The sequence below is a fragment of the Anser cygnoides genome, chromosome 2 (assembly GCF_040182565.1).
Source record: "Anser cygnoides isolate HZ-2024a breed goose chromosome 2, Taihu_goose_T2T_genome, whole genome shotgun sequence".
NCBI lineage: Eukaryota > Metazoa > Chordata > Aves > Anseriformes > Anatidae > Anser > Anser cygnoides.
In genome coordinates, this window is record NC_089874.1 from 118,177,518 (window position 1) to 118,205,156 (window position 27,639).

General features: G+C 33.8%; 1 protein-coding gene across 9 annotated transcripts in view; it reads right to left on the minus strand.

Moving 5' to 3' along the window:
* The window catches only part of CCDC178 (coiled-coil domain containing 178), a 181,039-nt gene that overhangs the window by 151,714 nt on the left and 1,686 nt on the right, over positions 1-27,639 (minus strand). For 5 of the 9 annotated variants that reach the window (XM_048049358.2, XM_048049355.2, XM_013184960.3 and 2 more), the window contains exons 2-9: positions 26,849-26,960; positions 18,803-18,883; positions 16,785-16,912; positions 14,749-14,783; positions 12,924-13,006; positions 11,407-11,607; positions 5,409-5,629; positions 3,181-3,323 (exon numbers count right to left, since the gene is read on the minus strand). In XM_048049358.2, coding sequence (XP_047905315.2) covers positions 3,181-3,323; positions 5,409-5,629; positions 11,407-11,607; positions 12,924-13,006; positions 14,749-14,783; positions 16,785-16,912; positions 18,803-18,860 — 869 coding nt within the window. In that variant the 5' untranslated portion in view covers positions 18,861-18,883; positions 26,849-26,960. Of the gene's footprint in view, positions 1-3,180; positions 3,324-5,408; positions 5,630-9,265; positions 9,446-11,406; positions 11,608-12,923; positions 13,007-14,748; positions 14,784-16,784; positions 16,913-18,802; positions 18,884-22,867; positions 22,931-24,980; positions 25,601-26,848; positions 26,961-27,639 lie in introns of those variants that run through there. The other 4 variants (XM_048049356.2, XM_013184955.3, XM_066992901.1 and 1 more) reach the window with 3 other exon arrangements.

Here is a 27,639-nt window from a genome sequence, read left to right on the forward strand (position 1 = left end):
CTGGTGATATGGTATCTCTCTTAAAGAAACAGAATGATTGCATCTAAATAACCTTCCTTTCTCAGAATGTGTCAGAAAGGTCTCTGTTCCAGCTGACTGGCAAGCTCAGATTTCCCTGGATAGCAGACGTCAAAAACACCATTCATATTAGGCAACGTAATGATTTCCTGAGGTTGATCTCTACCTCAAAATACACTGTGAGATTGCTCTGTTTTGCAAAAGTTGGTGTTTGAGCTGCAGGTTTAAAAACTTGCAAAATTCTAAGGCAGGCAATAAGTGCTCCTTTTGTTGGCCTGAAAGAGGCATTTCAAGTTCCTGAACACCAATTATTTTTGAAATAAAATTGCTGAAATGTTAGAATTTAAAGAAACTGGAAGCAATACAACTCCCATTATTTTTGGAGTTCTTTACCAGGGCCTACTAAGCACCGTAAACAGTAAGTAAAACAATCACACGTATCAGCTTCAATTATTTCTTGAACAAAGAAAGGACAAGAAATTCTAAACCCAATAGGAAACAGTTACAGCAGTTGTGACCTCCTATTTATGTTCCTTTAAGAGTGGGTCCCTTCACAGAGGGGACCAAAATACCTTACTACCAAGTTCTACTGTGTGCCCTGGTTTATTCCATCGTATACTATTCCAACACTTTATTTACAGGTTAAAAAATATACCAATTCCTCCTATTTGTTACATCAAATGAAAAGGTCACTGGCAGTACCCTAAACTCTTGCAACTGCTCATTCGTGGTAGACAAGCCTACAAAAGGCATTTCACAGACAGAACAGAGGAATTACAATCATCTTGTCCACAAGATAGCTGTACACTAACTGCATGCTTTCTGTCTTTTTAGGAAGTCTGTCAGGCTGCTGATGGCCTGTAATCATACAAAATCACAAAGTATGCTTGTTCTAGTAACAATTTCTGGAGTTTTATATCTTCTCAACAAAGATAGGTTGACGTGACATAAAATTCCTAGATACATACAGATGAGAATCCGATTTGCAAAGAGGCTTTCACTGAGCAAAAGTAACAGCTCTTATATATATTACACCTGTGCTGGCACAAAGACTAGTCTTTGTAGCTCACAGTCATATTTGGAAACACAGGGAAAGACTGACACAACTTTCTAGAATCATCCAGTGATCTAGCAGACACAGATGACTCATCTGCCAACACTACTGCCAGGAACTTAACAAACAGTCTAAACTCCACTGTTAGTTCAATAAACATAACCCACCTCTAAAAATGGTCAGGGAGTATTTTTTGGTTTTGTGCAACTCCTGAAGCTGCATGGATCAGTGTATGGAAACAAACATCCTGTAGTGAGACAACAGTAGTGTCTTACATTTGAAGATACAATTATTTTAGGAGATATGGCATTAACTTGTGACAGTACGTGTACCTTTAGATAATATACACCCCTTTAGGTAAAGATACCCTCTTTTCTTTAAAAATGAAGAAATATTGTAAGTGGACACTTCATTCTGTCAGCCCTATATTTGCTTCTTTACTGTGCTTATATAAATTAATGAGACCAACGCTACAGCAAATTCTCATGAGAATAAGCCTTGGAAAGAAATGGGGAATGGGAGTTAGATGGGACATCCCCTGCCAATAGCATTTCTGTTTCTGAAATTACAACTGGTGAAATGAGGTTTACCAAGAACACATGAGTTTGCAAGTCTCTCAACTATTAACATTAATCTTGCTGCCTTGAATGAAGCACCAATGAGCAGGACAAGTTTACAGCCATGACTGTACATCTAGCACCTGCTAATATCAGCTGTCTGTAATACTGAAATAGTGTGTGCTGTTCCAACTCAGGTTTATTCAAACTCAGGTTGTGCACAGCACAGCTTGAGTTATGGAACTGGCATATGAACTCCTAGGGAATCAAGGTAGTTCTGAATTAAAAAATAAGATGGACCAAAATTGATGGCTTACTACAAGATGTATATGGTTCATAATTACTATGCCCTGTTTTTGAAATACCTGATATTTGAAGAACAGTTGCTGTCATGTGGCGGTGGTATTGAAAAATGTTACTGCCAGTAAGGTGTTATCTTGACAATTAACTGATGCCTTTCAATTACACCTGTACACTTTCCTCATTTCAAGTGAAAAAGAGCCACTGTGTCACTTGATACTTTGCCAAATAAAATCAGCAACTACCATTATAGGCATAAAGAGCAAACTTGAGTGAAACTTCCTAGCAAATGAAAGTGATTGGTATTGGTTTTTTCGCACAGCTATTCCTGGTCCTGACTCTTAAGCTACTGAAAGAAGAGATTACTTGTCAGAAACCAGCCACTGATGTCCCTATAATCCTACTTGATAAATCAGGTGTTAGTAACCTGATCAGAGGTGACAGTGAGGAGACTACAACATATGTCATCTTACAGAAGCTACCTTCTAAGCCAATTAAATTACATTAATGTTTGTTTGGGGTGGAAAAAAAAGGAAGGAAGGAAGGAAGGAAGGAAGGAAGGAAGGAAGGAAGGAAGGAAGGAAGGAAGGAAGGAAGGAAGGAAGGAAGGAAGGAAGAGAGAGAGAGAGAAAGAAAGAAAGAAAGAGAAAGAAAGAAAGAAAGAAAGAAAGAAAGAAAGAAAGAAAGGAAAGAAAGAAAGGAAAGAAAGAAAGAAAGAAAGAAAGAAAGAAAGAAAGAAAGAAAGAAAGAAAGAAAGAAAGAAAGAAAGAAAGAAAGAAAAAGAAAGAAAGAAAGAAAAAGAAAAGAAAGACAGACAGACTATATTTTGATAAGGTAAAAAGTACTTGGCTAGAATTGTTTTGTTTAACATGCAAGTTCAAAATGAGCTATGGTACTATGACATTTTGGTAAGCACTGCTGTTCAATGCAAGTAATTTGTGTAGTCAATAGGAATGATAGCAAAAAATCTGTGAAAGGGAAAGGGAATAAAATTTCATAATCCATTAAATAAGGCAAAAATATATAGCCTCTTGAAACATTACATTTGGGTATATTTGTGGACATCATCCCTTCCTTATTTTGCTAATATAAACTAAGGCAAAGCAAACACGTATTTTATGTATAATTCTATTACCTTTAATTTTACAAAAATCAAAACGTAAAATGTTTTCTACATGCAAACTTTCTATAGTTTCATTGTTACTATTAAAAACTAACACAAGCGTGTAACATGATTTGAATAGCTCTTACTTGAATTGACTCAGTAGCATCCCAGCATATTTAATTTTCTCGTACAAAGATTTTATCTTCTTTTTTCCTTCTTCATCAATTCTCTTCATTGTCTTTTGTATTTCCATGAGCTCAGAATGAACATCACTACATATTTTTGATGCCTAAGCATCAAAATAAAATAAAATAAGTTTTCCAACAGAAGTTATATAAAAATACATAATATTAAAAAAAAATCTAGATTTGTATGATTTTTTGCAATCTTAAAATTGAAGCTTAAATTTGAAGCAGTATTTTGTGATGCCATAACAATGAATTTTGCATGGTCTGTAAAGACAACAGAATGTGTATTGTAAAATTGCATGACTTCAAGAAGTGTTATCAAGAGGCTTTTCACTCTATTGCAAAACTTAGAAGTTATTGTGAAACTACTGGTGGCTACTTTCATGGGAAGATAGTGACCTCTGGAGCAGAAAGAAAGAAAGTTGAAAGAAGCCACAGCGGTTTCACTGCCAGAATCATTAGCTAAGTATCTCCTAGAGGATGTACAAGCCCTGCAGTCACCTGTGTAAAAGAGGGGCCTGAGACAATGCAGACAATGAACAAAATTTTCAATGGTATTAACAGTATTGTTCCTATCAACTTTGAGCTATTCACATGCCTATTGTCTCTGCTTTTGAAAATATTACAAATGTCAACAAACGACACGATATAAAATCTTTATCATAATCTAGCACTTATCTGCTCTAACTAGTTCTCCAGATTTTAAACACTAGAGATTCAAAAGTAAATTGCTTTAGTTGTTTAATTGCAAAGAAAATTCAGTATTAGCTGCTTTTTAAGACCATGGAATGAAAAGAAAAAAAAAAAGAAAAAAGAAAAAAATGAGGAATGTACAGCATATTAATTAGAGTACAATAAAAGTCATAGATATTTCATTTAATAATTTGAGGTTTTTTTGAAATGAAATATACAAATGAGATACAGGAACAGAAAATCTATATTCTTAAGATGTGTATTGTCACTTTTTGGGAAAAAACCTGAAGAAGTATTAATTTAAAACAGTCTTTACATATATATATATATTAATCCTGTTTTCTGAGTAGTACTTTAGAACTCCTCAATTTTTTGACTGCATAAAATGTATTCAAAGACAAGAAAAAAGTATATAAAATAAAAATCACAATAACTGATTTTTAATTACCTAATGTTTTGAAAATATATCAGTGATAGAACTATCAGCTATTTCATGTCAGAATGACATGCAAATTTTGGTGTGCAGAAAATTATTTCCAAAAATATAGAAAAAAGGAATTTGCAAGCTGTAATTCTCACACTGTGTCATGATTACATCCTGTTGATATTAAGAAAAAGGAAATGAATCAGAAGGACTTTATAACAATTCTCATATTTATATAATGTGCCATTAACTCTTTTTAATTTTGGAAGTATTTTGACATGCTTTTTGATTCCTCAAAATATGAATTTAAAAATAAAACAAATTTAGATCAAGAATTCTTATTAAGAGTCACCCACAAGCATGAAACATTTTTAGAGTGTAAATACAGCATCTTTAAAGAGATTCATCTCTAAACTTGCAATTAAAAGCAACTACAAAACATATATCGAAAGTAATTAGTATTAAAATCTATACTTGAGGTAACACAGTACCACTCATTTTCAGATGTCAATTTTAAACTACCTACAACGTTGCTAAACTTTGATTATTCAGTCTGAAATTAAGTACTGTAGGCATTTATTATCAACAAATAAGATATTATTATCAATATTGTTATCAATAAATACTACCAACAGATAAATTAGGAAAAAAAAAAAAAGACACCAGCACTTGAAAATAATTACGTTTTAGTTTCTTTTTACAACTTCTAACACTTATACATTCTGGAACAAAACTTGATGACTGAGAAACCTGAAAAGAATTTATGCAGACATCAGATATATGACATTTATCTTTCTTTCCAAAAAAAAATCCACATTGAATCAACTTACAAATTTAGAATTACATTCCATGTATGCTTATGAAGCATTTAAAGGCCAACAGCATTATCCTCCCTGGATTCTGTCTGCACTGATTCTGTATGTAATGGTACAGGCACACAATTCTCAGTCTTTGTGTACAAAATTTACAACAGACTAGTAATGCCAAAATACTGCTGTTCTCTAAAAGGGTACAAACTTATCTAGTGGAAAGGTCCTAATAAAAATGTCTTTGCATGATTTGTATTCACCTTTTCATAAGCCAGCAATACATCCTTCACAGCTTCACCCTCCAGTTTTAGCTTTTCTTCCAGCAGAGGGCTGTGTTTCTTCATGAAGTCTATATCCTCCTGAATCTTTCTGTTGACTGTTTCTATCTTAAGTATTTGGGCTTCTACCTGTCGCAGCTGACGGCTTTTACAATCAAAATGCCATCGTAGCTCCAAGGTATCTTGAGCACACATTTCATATTCTGTTAAAAAGATAATCAGCATAACAAAATGTGTATCTGAGGGAAACCACGAATACTTAGGGAGATTAGGAAATATGTCGTTATAACAACGAGTACAAGACTTGCAAAATTTTGCTGTAAAATACTTTAAAGGCTGACAGAGGACATCGGTTACAAAAGACATCACCAAATACTACATTAGCGGTAGAACTGTTTTGAAACTCATACTTAATAATTTAACTGCATCATTCAAGCAAATTCTCAAGGTGAGGAGTGGTTTTGTGTTTATGAAGGAAACTAAAACATCTGGCCTTAAGTTATATCTTGAGGAGGTTGTTACCAGACAAAAACAGCTGTACTGAACTTCTGTGCCACCAGCAATGGATATACATGGATGCAGAAGAAGAACAGGGCAAGTATATATCCTAGATCATCTTAATATGCCAACTGTTTTCAGTTCAGGGACACTTCCTGAATTAAATGTGGCTTCAGAAAAGCTAGACTAAAGATACACATTTGAAGCCATCAGATAGATCGTATTCATGTTGCCACACAGAATTGTGTCAGTGTTAATTCAGTTCATTGCATTTACTTTTCCTATTCTGGCATAAATTTCCTAAGGGCCTTACGAGAAAATATGTAACTAGATCATTGGTTGCTGAATGACAGCATGTATTTTATCTTGCTCAGAAAAAAAAAGGCTTATTACAGACTGTGTCATAACAGTCCTGCAGCAGTTCATGTTCTACATAGAGAAAAAGTATTGGTATGAAACTAAGGAAAGTAAAGTAAGATTATCAGAAAAGAAAAAAAAAGAGAAAAAAAAAAAACAGAAAATAGCAGGAGTAAACTGCTATAAATCTGAGAGAGTGCGGTACATTTTACAGAGAAAAAACGGTTCTCTGGCTCTGAGAAGTGGAATATCCAGTGCAATCCCTTAACATTGGATAAAATTTGCTGTGTTAACAAGATGTAAATCACAAATTTACAAATTTATTATTTCATTGCCACTAAAAGTTAAAGGGACTTTGTATGAATAAGTGGCTTTTCTGTGTCATACTAAGTGACGCCTAACAGGAAGATGAATAAAATGTGTATTGCACTGGATTTTTGTTATATTTCAGAGAAGGTCAGTTCTGAAGATGGGTTATGTCACTGCAATTAGTTGAATGTGCTACAGTACAAAAAGGCAGCAGGAGCTAGCAGTAATGGAAATCAAAGGAAGTCTGAAGAAATAACATGATTTTGTGCCTACTCTGAATGGGTCATGCAAACTCTTAATTAAGAATCTCCTGGGTTTGTAATACTTAGATTAGGGATAATTATAACATCCTTGAGGGTCTTTTCCCTTTATCCTCAATTCTGTTTTAGCATAATTTTTGTCTTATAGATAATAGTGTGAAATATTATAATCCTGAAAATGACAAATTTACTCCAAGGACACAACATCATACTGCCATAGTCTACTGATATATCAAGGGGGAGAGTTGGTTAATCTTCACAGCCAAACTTCATGCTGTTTTTTGCTTTTTTGTTTGTTTTAATAGATACGCTGTATCATCACATATATTAACATAATTTACAATGTGTTCAGTATATTCTACTATTCCAAACTTTTGCTTTTTTTTATATTATGTTATTATATGATTAATTACAGGGAATGCTAAACAGCAATGTAAGAGTAATAGATCTTTATAGCATCACACATGTATATATATGTGTATATATACATATATATATATATATATATATACACACTGCTTTTTGCATCACTGCAGTTGACTTGGAAAGTAACATCTCTGCAGTTCAAATCCTGAAATACTGTGCTGGAGAATGAAGCTCTATTATCAACTCTTCTTGAAGCTTTTTTTTGCTTCTATAAATTTGACCTTTCAGTTGCCATAGGCCTTTTTCCTGCAAGCAGTTTCTAATCTCCCTATGAATGAATTTTAATTCTAGTTCTTTATTCAATCTCTTCCTTTGTTTTCAGGATGTTATAAATTCCCCCTTAGAGGCAACTGATTACAAAAGAAAGACAAAAAAACAATCTCTGCAAACTGGTAAAACCTTAAGATGTTTCTTGTTTCCAATCTGAGTTAGCCATTGCCGAAAATAAATAAATAAATAAGAAAATAAACATAAAACAAAAAATTATTTTCATATATTCTCAGGGATGTGTCCAATTTCACATTTTGCCTTTCTAGGAAAAAAAAAGAAAAAAAAAAAAAGAAAAAGAACATGTTTGGGACTAAACAAGTACAGGCTTGCCTTCATTATGCACTCATTTTCACAGTGTTTACCCATCAATAAACACAGTTATGAAAGACTCTTGCACCGTAACCATACCCTGGATTGTGAGGGAGGTGTTTGTCAAAATCTCAGGATGATGTGCACCAGAGTAAGTACCTTAGGACTGACTATATGCCACTTCTTTTCCTCTCCATCTTTATATCTCTTTTGGCGTCTGATACCATTCTGAAAACTATGGGAAGATTATAGAGAAACCACTGCTATGCTTTTCAAATTAGTGTCTGGGAATATTAACTGGTGTCCCACCACCTCTAACTTTAGTTCAGCAGCATAGTAACAAACAGATGTAATGGAATACCATGATGGTTCAGAGCCTGTATTTTCCTCTTCTACGACTTACTTAAACAAGACAGTAAAAAGTAGTCAAAAACACAACTGGGAAGATTGGACTGACATTCTCTGAGGTCTTTTTCTTGGAATAGTTATAAATACTGCTCTACTACTCTCAGTGTAAGAAAAGCACTGTAGACTGAAAGAAGAAGAAGAAGCTCTAGAGCTAAAATAGTTACCAATCACATGAAAACCAGTTGAGTGAAGACACATTGACCATTGCATCTCTAACTTCAAGAACCTAGATTTTGTCAGAAATCAACAGTTTTCATTATGAAAATAGAAGATAATTTGCTAGCCAAAAAATATGCATTAAAGTCTCATTTCCTATTTTCTAAGGTCCTTACTATTGTTTGCTGCTGTGGTATATTTTGTTAGACATCTGGATATAAAAATAATAAACTACTCCCACAGCAGCTACAGGATAACCTGGGGCACTTCTGTAAAAAGGAATTGGGAGATTTATAGTTGACTGGAAGACTTAAGAGAGTCATGCAGTACCTTCACATAATGTGATGTGTTGCAAATGTAAAGGATCTAAAAAAAGGGCCTTAAAATCAGAAACAAAGATACTATAGTTCCAAGGCAGTTTTGGCAGCCTCCAAGACACCCACTACTCTCTGACAATATACAAGCATGGTATCTTGAAACATTATGGTGCCATATTGTAGAAAAAGCTGAGAAGTTTGATGGTTTGATGTTGTTCTTGCTTATTTCCTGACTATAGGAATATAAACTATACACATACATATATATATGTATGTGAATATATATATATATGAGTAGAAAGATAGATAGGAATATGAACTATTTAGAAAAAAAGGGTGTGTGTGTTAAAATAAATAGTCAAAATGGTCAAATAGGTATGTGGGTTGCCAGCCACAATATGTTGATTTACTGATTTTACAAATATTCTACCTTCTTATCCTTGGGCATGAAACGGGAGGACCATCCTGTCCACATGATCTTTTGGTATACTTTGGCACACTAGCCATTTCCACTGCTGTGAAACTTTACCTTTTACTAACGAAACACATATGGTCCCCTTCATAACCCATGGGTTCACTACCATGATGACATACATACTCTTCTTCCCAAGCAAAAATCAAGAATTTGGTGGTTAGCCTACTACAACATTACTCAGGTATACTACAAAGATCAAAAATCTTGTTCGACAAAGTTTGCCATTCTCTGTTGGCACTGAATAGCTTGAATCATACAGGCAAATGAGTATTCCGAGAACAACTGCTTGAGCATTTGTTTCATCATAATTAATGGATCTTCTGAATTCAGTGCATGGAATCTGTTCTCCAAGACAGTCAGTCATCTTTTTTTACATCTGTTGACTGCCCTATCACCAGCATCTCTATTAGAAAAAGACTCTCTAAATGAAGTAGAAAATGAATTATGTTGGATCCTGCATCAAACTGACTTCTATAAGCTTCTTCAGAACTTCCATTCTTCTCTCACTATAGAAAACTCCTTCACTTTGACAACATGAATATGAAATCATTAAGCATGGCCTCTAGTGTTCATTTTCTTTAAATCATTAAGTTTGACACACACCTGAGGCTGGTGCTTGTGTTCATACAGGTCTGAAACTCCAAAGTGTCAACCAAAGAAGGCAGAAGTGTAACGATTTTTCACAGAGGCTGTTTTGTGGTTTCAAAGACAGTTTTTTCTTTTCTTCTTTTGCTCAGCTATTCTGGAGTATTGTGCAGTTAAGTTTCTTTACAGTCTTTCAGAGGCCAGGAGTTAGCTGTCATTTGAAGCTCTCCTTAATACTCACTTTCAAAAGGATTCATTAAAACCTGTAATCAGGGCTCTGGTAGACTGCACTGTGACTTACACACTGTTTGTTGCCATGTTTTGTTTCTTTAAACACCAAGAAAGAAGGTATTTGATTCTCTTAACATCTTAAATTGGGCAGAATATCTGTTTGACAAGGCATACAAGAGAAGAACAAACCTTGGTATAGCTTATAGTTCCTAACAACGGTCTAGTCCAGCAAGTGCCTCATTATTGGTAAAAAGTTTAAATTATTCAGGAACTGAACTGTAATTCCACTAAGAGCTCTCAAAATTATTTTTGTTTTTCCTACAAACACCTAACGTGATTTGATAAATAGCTGTGTGAGATTCTTTACAGTACTTTGATCATATTTGCACTCAAAAGCACAGTGAAATGTTGTTCCAGAACTATACACAGCTCTCTAATAAAAAACAGTAATAAACATGGTCAAAGAGAAGAGGTCACAGTACTTACTACACAGTAGCAAGATCAGAGAATAAGTCTCAAGAGCAAAGAGATAGTAAGCTTAAAAAGAACAGGTCATCACAAATAAAAAGAGGTGATTTTAAGACTGCTGTCACCTTTTTTCAATATTAAGAACACATACACACAAAAGCTGTAATAGTTAAATGAGAATTTGGAAAGAGAAATCCACCCTCGATCACAGCATCTGACTGTCAATGAATATGAACGACATTTGACATATGATACAGCACTGATAATGCTAATGCATGTTTATAATTTTCCTCTAGATATATGTTTTCCCACAGGCAACAGGCTATAAGTCTAGGTTCAAATGCTACTTGTTTCCCAGTATGACTCATGAGTCAGGAGACAACAGCTGCGAAGTAGCTGCTTTTTTTTCCCTTTTCTTTTTTAATTCTATTGTATAGATGCCAGTTAATCACAGAATACCTTAGAATGTCTTTAGAATCTGGGATTTCAAGGAGATCTATCAATGGTTACATCAAACCATTCACATAAATACTTTATGCAAATTTATCACATTTTAATTTTTTTCTAAACAAACTTATCTTTTAAATTTATGGTTTAATACACACTTTAGCACATTGCATTATTTTGTAATTCTGCTTAAACTTCTCATTCCCTGACACAAACTGAGTATCTCTCATAATCTTAAGTGTCTTGTTTACTCTTAAGCTATTTCTCAAACAATGTTAACTATTCTGTTAATGTACATTATGTTTGTTTTTTTTTTTCCCCATGGATACATATTCAAGCATACCAAATTCGGAAGCATAAATATTGTAGTTCTATTACACTAAACACAACTATAGTCATAATTCTTATTCTTGGTAATGTACTTACTGAAAAATAACAAATATTCTTAGTTTCAATACTGATACCTTTTTGCACAGCTGCAGGGAGCTGCTGCAGCCTCCAAAGTGACATACAATCTATTTCCATGCCAAGCTTTTTCCTTCGCTGTCTCTCCCTCTCCAAAGCTTTTTCTGCCTCCTCACGATCGGCCTCCAGTCGCTTAATTAGCTCAGTAACTTCCAATAGCAAAGCTTCTGTTTCACGCTTCAAGGTTAATGTCTTGCTGTCTTTAAAAATACATTAAAAAATATTTTTTTTAATGAAAGCTTAGTCATATGCTTTTTATTCCAGCTTCATTCTCTACACAAAGTTGGCCTGTCCACATGTATCACGGTAAGCACAATTAGTTACATTGCTTTTTAAAAATACATTATAATTCTTTCTTATGAAACCTTAAAAATACACTCTTTATTCCAGCTGCATTCTCAATAGAAAGCTAGCGCCAAGGCAAGCACAATTAGTTGCAAATAAAACTTGTATGTTCAATAGCATTTTCCTTCAGTTTAAGTCAAATGCAGAGTAAAACAAAAATATATTAATAAAGATGGTACCAAATTCTCATTTTTGCCTTGTTGCTTGGGTCAGTAATCATCCAAGTTCATAATTATATCAATTTTTAAATAATACTTGTTTTTTTTTATTTCATTTTCCCCAGAAAGTATCAAAGTCTTCAGAGTTCTGAGAATATTCAGTGTAATATCTCGAAAGCAAACAACACTGTTTTTAATCATAATACAAATGGGTCATCGCCATCTTATTCTGTGAAATGTGGCTATCAAGAATGCCTGAGTTGTTTGTTTCCATACAAGATTTTTTGAGGCCGTCTTCCATTATCCTTATCTGTATAAGCTACGGAATTCAAGACCTTCACATTTAGATTCCACAGTCAATAATCATTAATCTCCTAAATTATTTTGATTAAAACTGTAAGCATTGAAAAAAAGGATTACTACTTAAGCTACTTTCACTGGAAAGAACTTTTGACTTTGCTGGCATCAACAATAACACAATTTACTGCAGACAGGATTGCCTCAGGCTAGCAGTAATTAAAATGTTGTAGTGTGGCTTAAAAAATGCACATAATCTCCCTAATACTTAAAATAATTTTAAAAAGTATAATCTGAATAAAGAAACAAACTGTAAAAAATAGAACTCTGTTTCAGGAGTATATTATGAAAACCCTGCAACATTGGTGCAGATATTTGTTTTATTGAAATTAAATGAAAAAAAAAATATCTAGATTTTCCAGCAACCAGCATAACTAGTTTTACCGGTTCAACTCCTACGTGCGTTAAAATACAGTATGAATCTAAATACAGAAATGTAAATTACTGTCTTGCAAACAGGATGATTTAATAGTACTTAATATAACATTTTAAATGTATATCTTTCATCTTGACAGACAATACACAGATTTCAAAGGACACACTCATCACTTACATAAGATATGTCAAGTAATTAACAACTATTATTAAATGCAAAGCATATATTAAATGAGGGTAAGTAACTATAACCACTGAGTGAGTACTGTAAAACATTTTACCTTCACCAGATACATTAGCTTCTTGAAAATCCAATGACAACCAGATATCTTCATTAGATTCAGCGCTGACCTGTTTTGTTATCCTGTGGATAAAACCCACTGTCACTAAAATTTTAGACTGAATTTAAATTAACACTGTTACATAAATATTACTTTCACTAAGTCAAAAGTATATCTTTTCAGTCTTACACATTTAAACATTGGTTTAAGTGAACGGAATAATTGCTAAAAGACACTGCGAGTCATACAGAAGAATTCTTAATTGTACAATTCCCATATATATGCTTTTCTCACATTTCTTTAGACAAATACAAGAAAGAGATTTCTTTAACATCTGAAACTGTTGTGAGAAACCGTTCTGGAAAAGTTGTTACTCTTACCAAGCCCTGAACTTGGCAGAGCAATATATACTTTCCAAACTCTTCTAAACAGCAGAAGCATTGAGGGTCACTATCAGACACAGATATATTTTGCACTGCAAGTTAGATGTAGTTTCACTTTTATCAGTTTAAGGTAAGTCATCACTGAAGGGTCAACAATGAAAAAAAAAAAAATAAAGATTTTTTAGAGATATGAAGGCTTCATCAGTTTCCAACAGACAAGCTTTTGAAATCCTGGGAGACTCAAAAGCAAAAAAGAGGAGGGCATTGTTAAAATGAGATCAGGACAAATTTAACCTGCAAGTGAGAGAGGAAAAGAGATAACCGAAACAGACAAATTAGAACACAAGCGAACCACAGCTCTCATGTGACCTCAAGAGGCTCATTAGCCTACTGGAGTTTAGAAGAAAGAGGATGAAAGATAACCACCACCCATTTATGCCTGCATGTGCAGGTTAAAGAGCACATACATGTTTGTCACATGCACCTAAGACAAAATGAAATCTGTTTTTGTGGTACATCACACGTACATGCATAATGTGAAAGTGCAGATTTGAAAGCACTCCACAGACATTTGGTGTTTCTATGAAGAAATAACAGACAAAAACCTTATGTCAAAAACAGACCGAAAGAAATAGAACGAAGCCTCCCTAGATCAACAGAAAATGCATGTAAAGTACTGGGAAGAGAACAACAACAACATCAGCAACAACAGAAAAATATTCGATAGGAAAACTTCGACTAGGTGATGGAAGAGATTTCAAATCAGATACAGAAGCAGGAGTTCAATGAACAGGTTAAGTAGGCTGAACACAAAGTAACTCAGTAGGCACATCTGACAGAGTGAAAATATACAGAGAAATAGAGCGTTCATTGCTCAAAACAGTCAGGACAACAAGCTGAGTGTAGGAGATACTTTCTCCTCTTCAAACTCTTCTTTTTAATCTTTGTAATGAGAACTACATTATAAAGTAGTCCGCATCATGAATAATACAATTTAAAGTCACAGAGTCAGCTTTATTTTGGGTATCTTCTAACTTAAAGCAATGAGAGCTTAAAATAAGGGCAATGAGCTGTATTTAAGTACCTGAGGTGAGGCACAATTTCAGAAGTATCAATAGCTGAACAACTCTTACCAACAGAAATTCATCATTTACGTGGGTCCTGAGACATGAGATTACTTCGAAAATTAAACACTGAATAGGAAGGATATAAGAAATACTCCATAAACACTTTAGGGCTCCTGAAATAACCAGCTCCTGCATGTACTAAGAATACTTCAGATATGTTTTATGCAACAGAAGAACTTGGTAAACTCTATAGTTCACAGAGCAGACTTTATAGTCAGACTAACTTCTCATCAAATAATTACCTGACATTAAAACAAATACATCATTTTGTATAATTTTGTGTGTTTCTTTGCATGTTTTGTATACATTTCTTACCGTGGCATTTTCTCCTCCTTAAACACATGGTCATACTGCAAAAGTAAAACAAAAACTCCATCATACATCTCAGATAATACATACCTTTTCTGTTTCCTAATAAAAAGGCCACTGAATTTTTTATCATAAGAGGATCGAATCAATTTACATACAGAGGTACGTTTCTTACCATCTTAAAATAAATACGAAGCTTTTGAATTTTTAAAAAATGTGTAATGATCTCAAAAGGTAGGTAATGAAACCAAATTTTTTTAGATACATGTTACGTATTACTTAATTTTGTAATGTAATTCTTTTAAGTCATTTTATATTGTTAATACCCTTGCTACTCTTTTAACTTTGATACTTTGTTTTTAATCTCAAAACTATTGGAAAATGTCTTCCTGAACTTTGTATGCTTTTTCTTCATTAGGGTTATGTTTAGAACAGTAAAAAACTGCCAGGCCCTTTGGGCCCAGCAACTTTACCACCCACATCATCAGATTGTTACAAAACCCAATTGCTACAATTACCATATCTGCAAATCATTCCCAGTTTCCAAGCACAGTTCAGGAACTGGAAAGAGTGAAAAACCAGTCCCCTAAACAGTGTGCATACTGTTTACCTGTTTTGCAGGGGACGAACTTAACAATACGGATATGAGGTTTTCCATTTCAACCGGACACATTACTGGTGATACTTAATTTACTAGCAGAGTTGTAAATAAATTCATATTTATCCTAGTAAAGTCCAAGACTCTCTATATTTGTAGCAGTATATTCATTCCAGTAAATATTCCTAATTTTGATTTTTATAAGCATTTATGAAATACAGATACTGAAGTCACCCCATTTTTTTCACCTTAAGTTATAGTTGTAATGATGTCACTGTCTAGAGGCCTTAAACTATTTTTAAGCTCTGTGTATTAAGTATACTCACAAAGTTAGAAGAGATGTGGAAAACACGCATAAGACTGCATATGCATTAATATGAATGAACATCTAGTGTTTATCCATCTAATTCGTGTATATTAATGACAAAATTATAACACTAAAATCATTTCACTGTTCATCATTTTAAGTACAGGTGAATGAGACAATATAAAATTTTCCACTTAAGTCTATGCTGTAAATTGAGATATTACTATAGTTCATACACCTTGGATTCCTCTAGTATCTATGCTGCAGTTGCAGAAATCTCCCTGCAGCGTGTTTAACAACGTTTTTGGAAGATTAATGTAAGATAGTCTTCCTGATGTGCTGCTATGATGGCACTATGGTCGATACTCAAAATAAATTATTTAAATATAACTTGTCTGCAAAAGTAGCAATCAGATCTTTTTACTGCAGTGTAGACATATACAGAATTTATTAACATTTGGAAAACACTCCTCCAGTAAAGTGAATTATTTAAATAATACTAATCATGTTCTCAAAGAAGTTAATGGGAAGATTTTACTATACTTTAAAACAGAATATATTGCATTTTTCTTCATCTACCTACCCATCTGTAGTTACCCCCTATTCTTGTTTCTATTCACACAAAATCTATATAGGCTATGAAAACATCATATATTGCTAGAAACAGAACCATAGTATTTTCAAATTCACGGCTCTGAACATAAGAGTAAAGAATATTTAATCACGGAATTTTTAAGTACCGTTTAGGAAAGAACATTGCTTACTGTAAGTGACAGAAAATGGCACAGAGATCACTGAGTATCTAGTCAAGATTAGGATCAAGAAATATTTTGCAGACTATCTACATCATTGAAAAAACACGATTCTGTGTGCTTCTGAATTGTCATATATGAATTTACTAATATATATTTGATATATTATATTAAGATGCTGTGAGATAGTTTGATTTGCCTAAACTGTTAAGCAGATGTTAAGACTGTTAAGCATCATGGCTAGTAAAAAAACCTGCTGGACACTGTTTTGGACCATACATACCAACTGAAGTAACATTTTTTAATAGAAATCACGATAGGAATCTTACTTAAAATATACTTGCTATATAAAAAAGGACTTGGCCATTTTTAACCACAAATGTACCTGTTGAAAACATTTCTCCATCTTTACTTCCAACTCTTGAATGTGATAAATAGCCTTATTAATACATGGTAATGGAGTGTTTACAAAAGCACAGCTACGTTGCCTTATGGTGGTCCACTCATTCTCATCTGGAGAAAGAGAATATAGAAGGTTGCTAAACTTTACATGCAGGTTGATACCAGATTTTCTGATACATTATTTTTTTCCTTTAATTTGGAACTCTGTAAACCTTGGTCTTGACATTGACTAAGAGAATGTAACAGCTGCATCTATTGCTATTCACACTTTATGCAGAAAACATTGTTCCTTTTCAATACAATCTCAAATACAAGGAGAGAAACTCAAAAATGCATGAAGAATATGAAGGAATAATTTCAAAAAGATGAGATGATAAAAGGGGTGAAGGTCAGAATACAGTTTGCTATAATTAATTTCATATAATTAATCCCAAATTAATTGAGTTTGATGATTTTAGGCTAGTCCCCAGTGAAGATTTTGTCCAAACAGAAAAAATAATATCAGAAACGAAAAAGGCAAAGCTGTCAGCTACTAAAAAAAAGCCCAGAGAAGAACAGAAAAGGTCTCAAGGCCTGAAGAGGCAAGCTTAGGCTGCTCTTATGCATACAATACTTATTTCCAGCCAGTGTTTGCTTCAACCTTTTGAAGGGATGAACTTCCAAAACAGTAGTTCTTGTGTTGGGAAATTAAAGCTAAATGGTATGTTATGAGAACATGCAGATTTAACAACTACATTTTCTTAAACTCTGCTAGCCTTATAATGACATAATTAAATTATACTGTGTCACAATATTAATGCTAATTATTTAATTAATACACAGAATGGTAATCTGACTGCAGAGATCGCTAATGAAAGGTGTCAGGAATCAGAACAAGACAGTGAAACCTAGACCTATGAAAAAGTATAAGCAGTTGTCCTACAAAGATGGAACATTAACCTAATTATGTTCAGGGAGACACAATGCTGTAAGGGGCCTTGGAGATTAACCAAAAATAACAATATTAATAATAGGGATTATACAGTAAAGTAGATAGATTAACAGACAACCTTCATATACAGTTTGTGGGCAGATGTTTTTGTTTGTTTGTTTGTTTTGTTTTGTTTTGTTTTTTAAGAATAAACTCTTAGTATCTTGATTAAAAGTGTCAGACTAAAAGACTAGAAGCCTGTAGGTAGCATAACATCCTTCTAACCTTACCTTATGGTAAACTGCTTACTGGAATGGAAAAGATGGTTTGCAAAATTTTGTTTGAAAAGAAGCCCACTAAAAATGGTATCAGAAACAACCTCACAGGATCTCACTCTGCTTGTTTCTAGAGCCTTCACAGGATGTCTACTGTCCTAACAAAGCATATATAGACTTTGGATCTTTCTTATACTCTGATGCACAACATACAAGTTCAGATTTCCAGATCAATATTAATTCAATTTCACTTAGTTGTTTCTTCTGCTATTGTTTTTACGTTTTACTAAATGAACATTAATATTGTTGTAAAAATATTTATTTTCTTTACATCATTAATGTAACTAACAATAACTTAGTTTAAAAAAAAAATTGAAGCTTTTAAACAACATAAAAAGAGTATTTTCTCTTACTTTGGTTTTCCCTGGTAAATGCAAACATTTTTACAAATCTTCTAATCCATTTGTAAAAACAAGTTAGAAATATAACTCAGTGTGAAAGTGGAACCATTCACTATTTTTTTACAATCTAAAAAAATTAAATCTAGATGACATGAAATGCAGCTAATTTTGCTTTCTCCAGATAGAAAAACTGAACTATGATTAGAGGATCGAGTGACACCAATGACTGACACTCAAAGTATACAAATGCATAATTGTTAGGAAGGATTTTGAGCAGCATGACAGATAACCAAGAAAGAGGACTAGCACTGCACACTATTAAAATACAAAATATAAAATAATTACTTATGTCTTAAATCTAAGCCCTTCCTTAAATTACTTGAAATCTGTATTATAGAAGACATATCTGACATACCTTGGGGTGGCTCATCACTGTCCTTAGAAGAACAGGAAATCAACTGTGTTTCAAACATTATTGCTGGTAGTACTTCGCAGCCTAATAATTAGAAAAATAATAATACATATATACATAAATACACATTTTAACCACTTATTTTCATCAGCATAAAATTTATTCTATCAGTGATATGTATCTATAGTATCTTTAAAGGTTAGCAAACCTGCTTTCACTTTTTCTACTAAGAGAAAGACAGCAATTAACCAGTTGAAATTACAAATTGCCCAGTGGAACCTATATAAGTAATGAAATTGTAATAAAATTAATAAATAAATAAAAACAAGACAGGCAAATTTCAACCTATGTGGCCCAGCTTTTTAAATTACACATTTTTTTTTGAATCCCACAACAGTGGAAATTAGCCCTAACTGGACAGATGTGTAGAGTGGATAACCTATGAGATGAATTTTCATTACAAAACTGTCAGTGGAAGTCCATAAACCTGTCAACTGAACCACTGTCCACTCAACAGATAGATAACACAGAACAACAACAATCTATTTTGCATACGAAAGGGTAGCTTTTTCCATTTCCTGAAACAATTATTGCCTGAAACAATTATTGGTGGGTTTCAACATTGCTTAAAGAAATATGCCAACTTGGCAAGCAAGCATATTTAACTCTACGTGTGACAGGATGTAAGCTTCTTGGACCCAGCAGAGCAATACCTTAGTCTCCTACTGGCTTATCCTAACAGTCAGACCTGATGGGCCACACTAACTCCCACAAGGAATACAAAAGATTCTTAAACTCTCAGAAAGTCAATGAAAATAAGTATCTACAGGCAGAATAGCTTTAGAGCAAGGAGAAAAGAGAAGAAAATCCATATATACAAAAGGATGAAATCCAGAAAAAAAAGCTTAAGAAACAGTTTCACTTCATCATTTCTTATAAGGCCAGCAATATATCAGGAAGGAGGTACAAAATAGACTATTATCTGATATACAAGCATGTGTTAAGAACAAGGTGTGAACATCATTTGCCTGATGCAGAATCATTCATGTTACACAGAACACAAAAGACATTTCACTGTACATGACAACCCACTGAAAAAAATATATTGTACAAATCCACACTTGATGACAAAAGTATTGTGTCAGTCTGAGGCTTGGAAAAAAAAAATTAGTCAACACTTACTTCATTTAGTATCTTTTGAAAATCTTAGCCTCAATATATATAAAAACTATGTATGTTCATAGCTGTAGTTATAAATATACAAATGAACAAATTTCTTTGATACTATCCTACCCAGACCAGTAAGTCAAATCTAGTGAGTTAGCACTGTAATTCTGTAATATGTACCTCCGACCTCTAGGAAGTGTTATTCTGCACAAATAATTTTACAGCATTCAAACTGACTTTCTCACTCTGCCAAAGATAACCATTACTTTAAGCCATACTCCTAGAGCATATCTTTCAAAAGCCATTGTATACTACTTCATAAAAAAAGCATTGTGAATGTTTCATCAGGTATGTATATAAACTTATTAAAAATATATGTCAGATATATTATTAAATATGACTAAAGCTAAATTAAAAATACAACATTTAAATTATTTCCTTGGTATTTTACTTTAATAGAAATAATTGGTCAGCTGCTAACATCAAACATTTAATGTCAATATCTCTAACAGAAAGATGAGGAACTAACAATTCTGTTAAAAGTAAAACTCTTGACAAATGTTTTTCTGTGAAAGAGATTAGACTCCAGACATTAGAATTACTGTCCATGTAACATAAATTACTACTACTATTTCTCGTCATAAAAACCATTCCCCAGGCAGAGTCTGGGGATATTCATAAATACATTCCATAAATAGCCTATTCCATATGAACCTTTCCGTCATCAACTCCGATACTTACCTCTCCACCAAAACTCTCATTCATCATTAAGCGAACTACGGGCAAATTGAGATTATCTATCTCATAAGACTAACAGATATGGCCAAATTACAGGAGAATTTTGTTTGACATGTTTTTACTGATTCCTGCTTCACTGTGGCCATACCATTTGTGTTGGAATTTTTCCTCCTTCCCCCAAATGCAGTTAGCATAAATAAAAATTATGAACTAATACATAGTTTAAAGGAGCTAACACTCCGTGAACAATCTTCATTTTACCCTATCATTTCCTGATCTCCAAGTGCTCGCTTTCTGCAAATACAGCATTTTATCATTTGGTGTTAGGGTCCTAGGACCTCTTGCACAATTTCTGCCTGTACTCAGGCGATGCAGTGAATCATTTTAATCACTGAAATGTATCCCAGGTTTACTTCAGAATATGCAAGAAACTATTAATGTCCCTAGGATTATTCCCTCAAGCTACATTTAGTGTGGATATTTCAAAATAGTACACAGTGTTGTTTAAATAGCAGTTTGCAACATCAAAATGTTTTATAGTGATAACTAGGTCTCACACTTGAAAACAAGACTTCATGCAGAATCTTGTAGACAGGCTAATATAAACCAACACTAACAACAACAACAACAAAAATCAGAATTATTTCTTTCACAGAAACAAGATCTCTGGAGAAGAAATTGTCCACTATACTAGCCACTATATGCCAGGGACATAAAATCAATAAAGTAGTCTCACAAACTTCTACTGGTGTCCAAAACTAAATATTCTGTATCTGAGATTTTGCCACTATCATATAAATACCCAAATACTTTTGATAGTTCTGTATCAAAATCAATTTGAATTTTTGTCCAATATTCCATTATTCTTGGGGTTCACTGCAACTAGATAGTCTGCAATGTAAGTGAACTTAATCCCTATTCTTTTGCCATAGGCCTTAGTGTAAATATGAACTCTAAAATAAAAACCAGACAATTAAACAGGGTGAAAAACAACTGTAAATCTCTAACAGATAAGGGTATTAAATCCAGGTCCTTTGTGCCACAGTTTCGAATGATGCACTTTGTCATTATATATTCTCGAGTTCCACCTCTGTGACATGAATCAGAAAAGAGGAATTACTCTCCTATCAAGCAGCATTGAGAAAATAAATGCCTTAAGAGCTTCTCACATTCTGTGACATGGATTCTCACAAAACGTAACTACCTTTGACTAAAGGTGCTACCTAATTTGTTATTTCAATGTCCCTCCTCACATATTCTAAGGCCAGAAATGAAACAACAGAATTATTAATCTCTTCCTTATTCCTGGAAGGTCAGAGAGACCTGACAGTTGTAGGAACAATCTCTCTGCTCAAGCAAAAAACTAATTCAATTCAATTGTTAGAAATAAGCATCCGAAATTCCATTACCAGAAGAATCATCCAAATATATTTTAAAGATGATTACTACCAACGTTCATGCTACTAAGCATGTTAGTTATTTGATCCGTCCCCATATCCATAATTAAAATATCATGTACTATAGCGCAATATTTTTGAAAAGATTATTAAACTTTAAACCTAGCATTTTCTTCTGTTGTATATGTCTAAATGAAATACAGTGAATATTGGTTACCATAGTAACCACAGAACTGAGGAAATTTAGTTTTGGCATAATTGCCGCATATGTTCATACAAATCACATCTCCTATTCTGAGCATTAGATATGTAGACACTTCTGAATTTCATTTTTTAAAAATAGAGTAATGAAGTAACAACAAAAAAAAATGATCAAATATTTACAGATCTTGCATTTTATCAAACCATTAAGTAGTGCTTATCTTTTTACTTACTTATAATTAAGCCAGTTCTGTTGTTGTCATTAGATTCAAAATACTATTTTATAATAATACACAAATAGTCAAACATTCAGAAATGGCTACAGAAATTTCAGAAAAACAACAAAAAGAAACAGCATGTGACAAACTTATTTTATTTCTTTTCACTTGCAATAAGGTTCATATTGAATAAGGATGAATTTGCTCGTTTCTTTAGTTTCAAGAAATAGTAGGAAAGGAAAAAGCGCTCTAGGCATGCTAACACTTAGTCTTACAACAGCCTAATTGTCTCAACAGCATTAAAAAACATGCATTCAGCAGGAACAAATTAACTCAATTCAACCAGCCTGTGAATTAGCTACAAACTCCTCTTCACTTTCTTATCAGCTCCCAGAATGAATCATAGGCATCTAAAAAAACAATAATAAATAAATAAATAAATAAACACCACAACCCTGCCAATCAGATGAACAGCGGGACAGTTGGACTTGTATGTTTTTACTTCAACGCTAGAGCTCTTCTGTTTTTTTCCCTTCCTAGCTTTGTTTGCTCAATAACTTTGTTCTGTATCAGTTGTTTCAGAGCTGCCTTATACTCACCAAGTTCATTGCCATCAATACCTTTCATTTCAATGTTCAGAAATACAAACATTGGAATTTCACAATTTGGCAATACAGAACAGATAAACAGACAAATAAATCTCAGTTAAAAATAAACACAGACATCACCTCTAGTCGAAAGCTTTAATTCTTGGAAACTTAAAGCATTTTCTTAATCTGTTAAATGCTGCACAAGAATCTGTAGTTATCAGCACTGCAACAAAGGGATGCAAAGAAAAAGTCCAAGAATTTCTTTAGCACACGCTGTCATGCTTCTAGCTTGAACTACCAACAATATCGTTTTTGGTCTACTTTGCCTCCTCAGACCTCCCTGGTATCTTAAAAGATCATTAAAAGATAAATGGGTCAAGGGACTGGTGGAACTGATCCAGTCAAATTTGGAAGGATAGAATAGGTTCTCCAAAAAAAATATGAAGATAAGCCAGAAATAACAACAGATGAATCATTTTAGTATTTAGAAATGGTTACTATTTAATGCCTAATGGGCTCTCTGATGTTGCAAAGAACAGAGAAAAGCCACTAAAAACATTTTACAGCCTAAAATAGCCAGCAGTTCCCATAACCATTAGACTCAATAACAAGGCCTGGTTTCCCCTGTATTTTTGTGCAACATTCCCTCAGAGAAACCCAGTTCCTCCCAGCGACACAGAGCCTGACCAGCACAGCTTCCCTTGGTATTCCCTTCTGGGCGTGCACACGTGCTAGGACTGTATGGGAGCTTTACAGACATGTGCTTGCTAACCGAAAGCACAGTGGATTATTCAGCTGACTGTTACCCTACAGAATATGTAAAGGGCTATTTTATAACTCCTTTCTTACAGTCGAGGGAATAATTTGGGTCTTTCTTCCCCCTCCTCAGCTGCCAATTTTCATGAAACTTGGAAGAACTTTGAGACTCCCACCTATCTGTCAAATCTGGATGAAATTGGACAGTATGTTCAAAAGCTTCTAGAGGACGGGCACTGACAGACCATATACAGTGACAGCATACACCTTGTTTCCTTAGATATATCAAAACCCACTCTTTAAGTGGAGGCTACCTAAAGTGACCGTATTCACTTATTTCATAATCTTCCCATCAAACTGTATTTTGTAAGGATCTTAAACATTGATATTTTAAAAGTAATGTAGATATAGGACAAAGAAAAAGAGACACCATCTTGTTTATGCTAAAAAAAAAAAATGACAGGAAGAAAAAGACAAAAAAAAAAGACAAAGAACAAGTGAAAGAACAAAGTACAAGGATGCTGGCATGCTGAAGTAAAGCGGGTAAGATAAGGCATTCACAGGAATGAAGGTGTTTGCAAGGCAAAGCTGGAAAACATATTACACAGTATGGAAAGGTAATTGTTAAAAAGATTCAAAGATAACACAGAATAAATGAGAAATCTGAAAGGAAAAGAGACTGACAAAGACATGCTGCTAAAACTGGAATGGGATGATAAAAGCAAAAAAGGACAGAGGATCTGTAAAGCAAAAAAAAAAAGAATTGTGTATTTAATTAAGCAGTTACCAAGTTCCTCAGCAGAACAGAACGGGTAAAACTAAGCAGAAACTTTATTTCCTCTCTAATAATGACAGGAACATAGCAGAATGTGAAAACAGATGCCATTTGTAAAATAATGCCTGGACGAATTGAAAGATCCAAGGCAGTTTCAACTAAATCCAAACCATTTCTGACAAATGTTTGTCAAAACCATTTAAAAATCTTTCAGAGATAGTTTCTACAAAATGTGCAGGCAAACTTAAACCAAACTCAGCCATCTTTGCTGTTAGTCAGCTTTCCTAATGTATAATGTAGTCTGTCATATCTTTATGAACATAGAAAATAACGGATTACCTTCATCTTGTAAACAATTTCTTTAACATTTGAGAACTGCTCTCTCTTCCTTTTTCTGCCTTAAACAGACCAAATTCTTCCACTCCCTCATGCCCCCAAGATTAGTATTGTTTTTCCACTATCTTCCCCCACATTCTCTGCAGCTGGTCCACATCTTCCCAGATGCATCCTAAAGAGGACATGGCCTTCCAGCTGATACCTCAGCAGTGCTAAGAAGAATGGAAGCATTACACAATGCTTTTGGTTTTGTATCCTGATACAACCCTTGGTTCTGTCACAACAGCATGATGCTGGTTTTCGTGTTTAGCACTGTAAGCTGTAGATCTTTCACTACCTTACCTATTAATTTCTTCTCTTTATACACATTATTTCTACTTAGCATACTACTTCGTACATGTTCTTCTGTATTTACACCCTGTTCCCTGACTTCTCCAGATCATTTCAAACTGTAGATGATCCTGTCCTCTCCAGTGCTTGCAGCTCCTCCCAGCAAGGCACTGTGTCCAAATTGTGCAAGAATCATGAGGCAAGCTCTTGCTGTCCCTATTACTCAGAGTGCCTCCTTTCTTCCTCAGGGACATGAGTTAGACATGCCTTGTGCCTAACATGACAATACCATACTGTTTCAAAAAAAAAAAAAAAAAAGAAAAAGGATTTAAAGCATTTTAATAAGCATTTTAAAATGGTGATCCATCTTTATTTGATTTGCCATTAAGTTGTATGCACTTTATTATTTCATGTTTCAGAGGAGCTCCCGGTTAAGTAGTAATTTTAGCCACCATGTATATTATATAAATAGTTTAGTCACAAAGATTAGAGAAACAAAATGAGTGGAAAATTTGGCAGGTTCATACAGTCTATTTAAAATTTAAAAAAAAAAAAGGAACACAACACACTCCTAAATAATATGAAATTGCATCTGTGTGTTTTCTAGTTTGAAGAGAAGATCTTGCCAAACTCCAATTCAAGAGCTGAGTAACTATAAACACATTCTTTTGTTCAGTTGGTGCAAGACAAATTTTGTGGCACTGCTGAGATGTTAGCAGCTAATTAATTCTTGATGCTCTCTTGTTAAAAAAATGGAAAAGTAATAGAAAACCTTGTTAAAAAAGAAAATTGAGAGAGAGATTTTTAATTATATATTTTCAGACTGCCTTATTGTAAGCATTCAACATTAAAGAGTAACCTATGCAATTCAATGCTGCCACATTTCTTGTACTTGTCCTGCAATACACCCTTAGAAGTCGACAACTCCAAGTCAAAGTTTTGCATGAAAAAAAAAAAAAAAGTAATGATAGTTAAGAAATCATCAATACCCCCAAGCTGACTGGAAGTGCTGCTTGCTCAATCTCATGCTTCCTCACTGTCTACCTTCCAAGAGTGAGATATCCTGAATCATAAAACTTTGTATTCAAGAAATGTGGCCATTAGCTTCAAGCAGTGCTTGTGCTCCATGATTCAGTAATTCAACTTTTCACACAAAGCTAAAAACACCCAGTAAAATGAAGGAGGAAAAAAAAAAAAGTTTAATGAGGCTTTATTACATATTTGAGCAACAAGAGTGCAGGAGAGCGTTTTTTTTTTGGCTAGATTTATTCATTCTGTCTCTAAATTTCTTCACCACAGAATTGTTCTCAACTACATAAAAGTTAACATAATGTACACGGATCATGTAATGTAAACGTAAAATGTCATGCAAACACCCACTTTTTGATAGAGAGCTTCATTTCTTATCCATGTGCACAGACTAGCATAATCCTTGTTTTTATTCTCCTTTATAGGAGTAATGAACTATGCCAGTACAAAGTCCTTTTTCAAGTACGTAGCTAGCACAGTAGTAGGAGAATTACTGGATGCATTATATATACCTCACTAAAGTTCACGGCACAAGTTTTCTGTATAGCCAAGTCCTTGGAGGTTAAATAGGAAGAGTCTGAGGATCCAAATCTTCTCGGTATTCATTATTGTTTCTTGCTTATACTGTGAAGGAAAAAGATACAGAAAACTAGAATTACTCTGCAAAATGTCTAATGTCCAACTTTGAGATACAGAATTCAAAAGCAGCTAAAAATCGTTTTTTTCCTACATACTGCCTAATCTCAATAGCTTCCTGCTGCAACTACTATAAAGATCAAAACAGTATTCAAAATCAGGAATCCCACAGAAAGCTGGAATGGATAAGCAGGCTCCTCTGTATTATGAGATTTTTATCACTTTACAAATAATGAACATTTTAACCATTCCATTTCTATTCTTACTCCAATCTCTCTTTTAACATCAAGTGTAGTGCTTCAGTAGGCATCTTGTAAATATTAGGAAAAATAATTTCATTGTCATTTAGATTGATTTCACTATAATTTCTACGGGTTCTGAAGACATGATACAAAATATTTGGGGGCAGCTATTGCACTATTAATTTTGGATATTAGTGTGGATAACAATCTTCCAAATAGTAATTTCATCCAAAATTGCAACAAGTACTAAAAGAGGAATAGAAAAGTTCTCCATTTCATGTCCGAATTGAAATAAACATTCTCGCATCACCCCTCAATAGGGGAAACTGTCCCTAATTCTGTCTTCTATCTTGACAGTTTCTGACATACCTGTCCTTTATGTAAGTTATCAGACCTGAGTCAGTTGTCTAGAACAGAGCTACTGC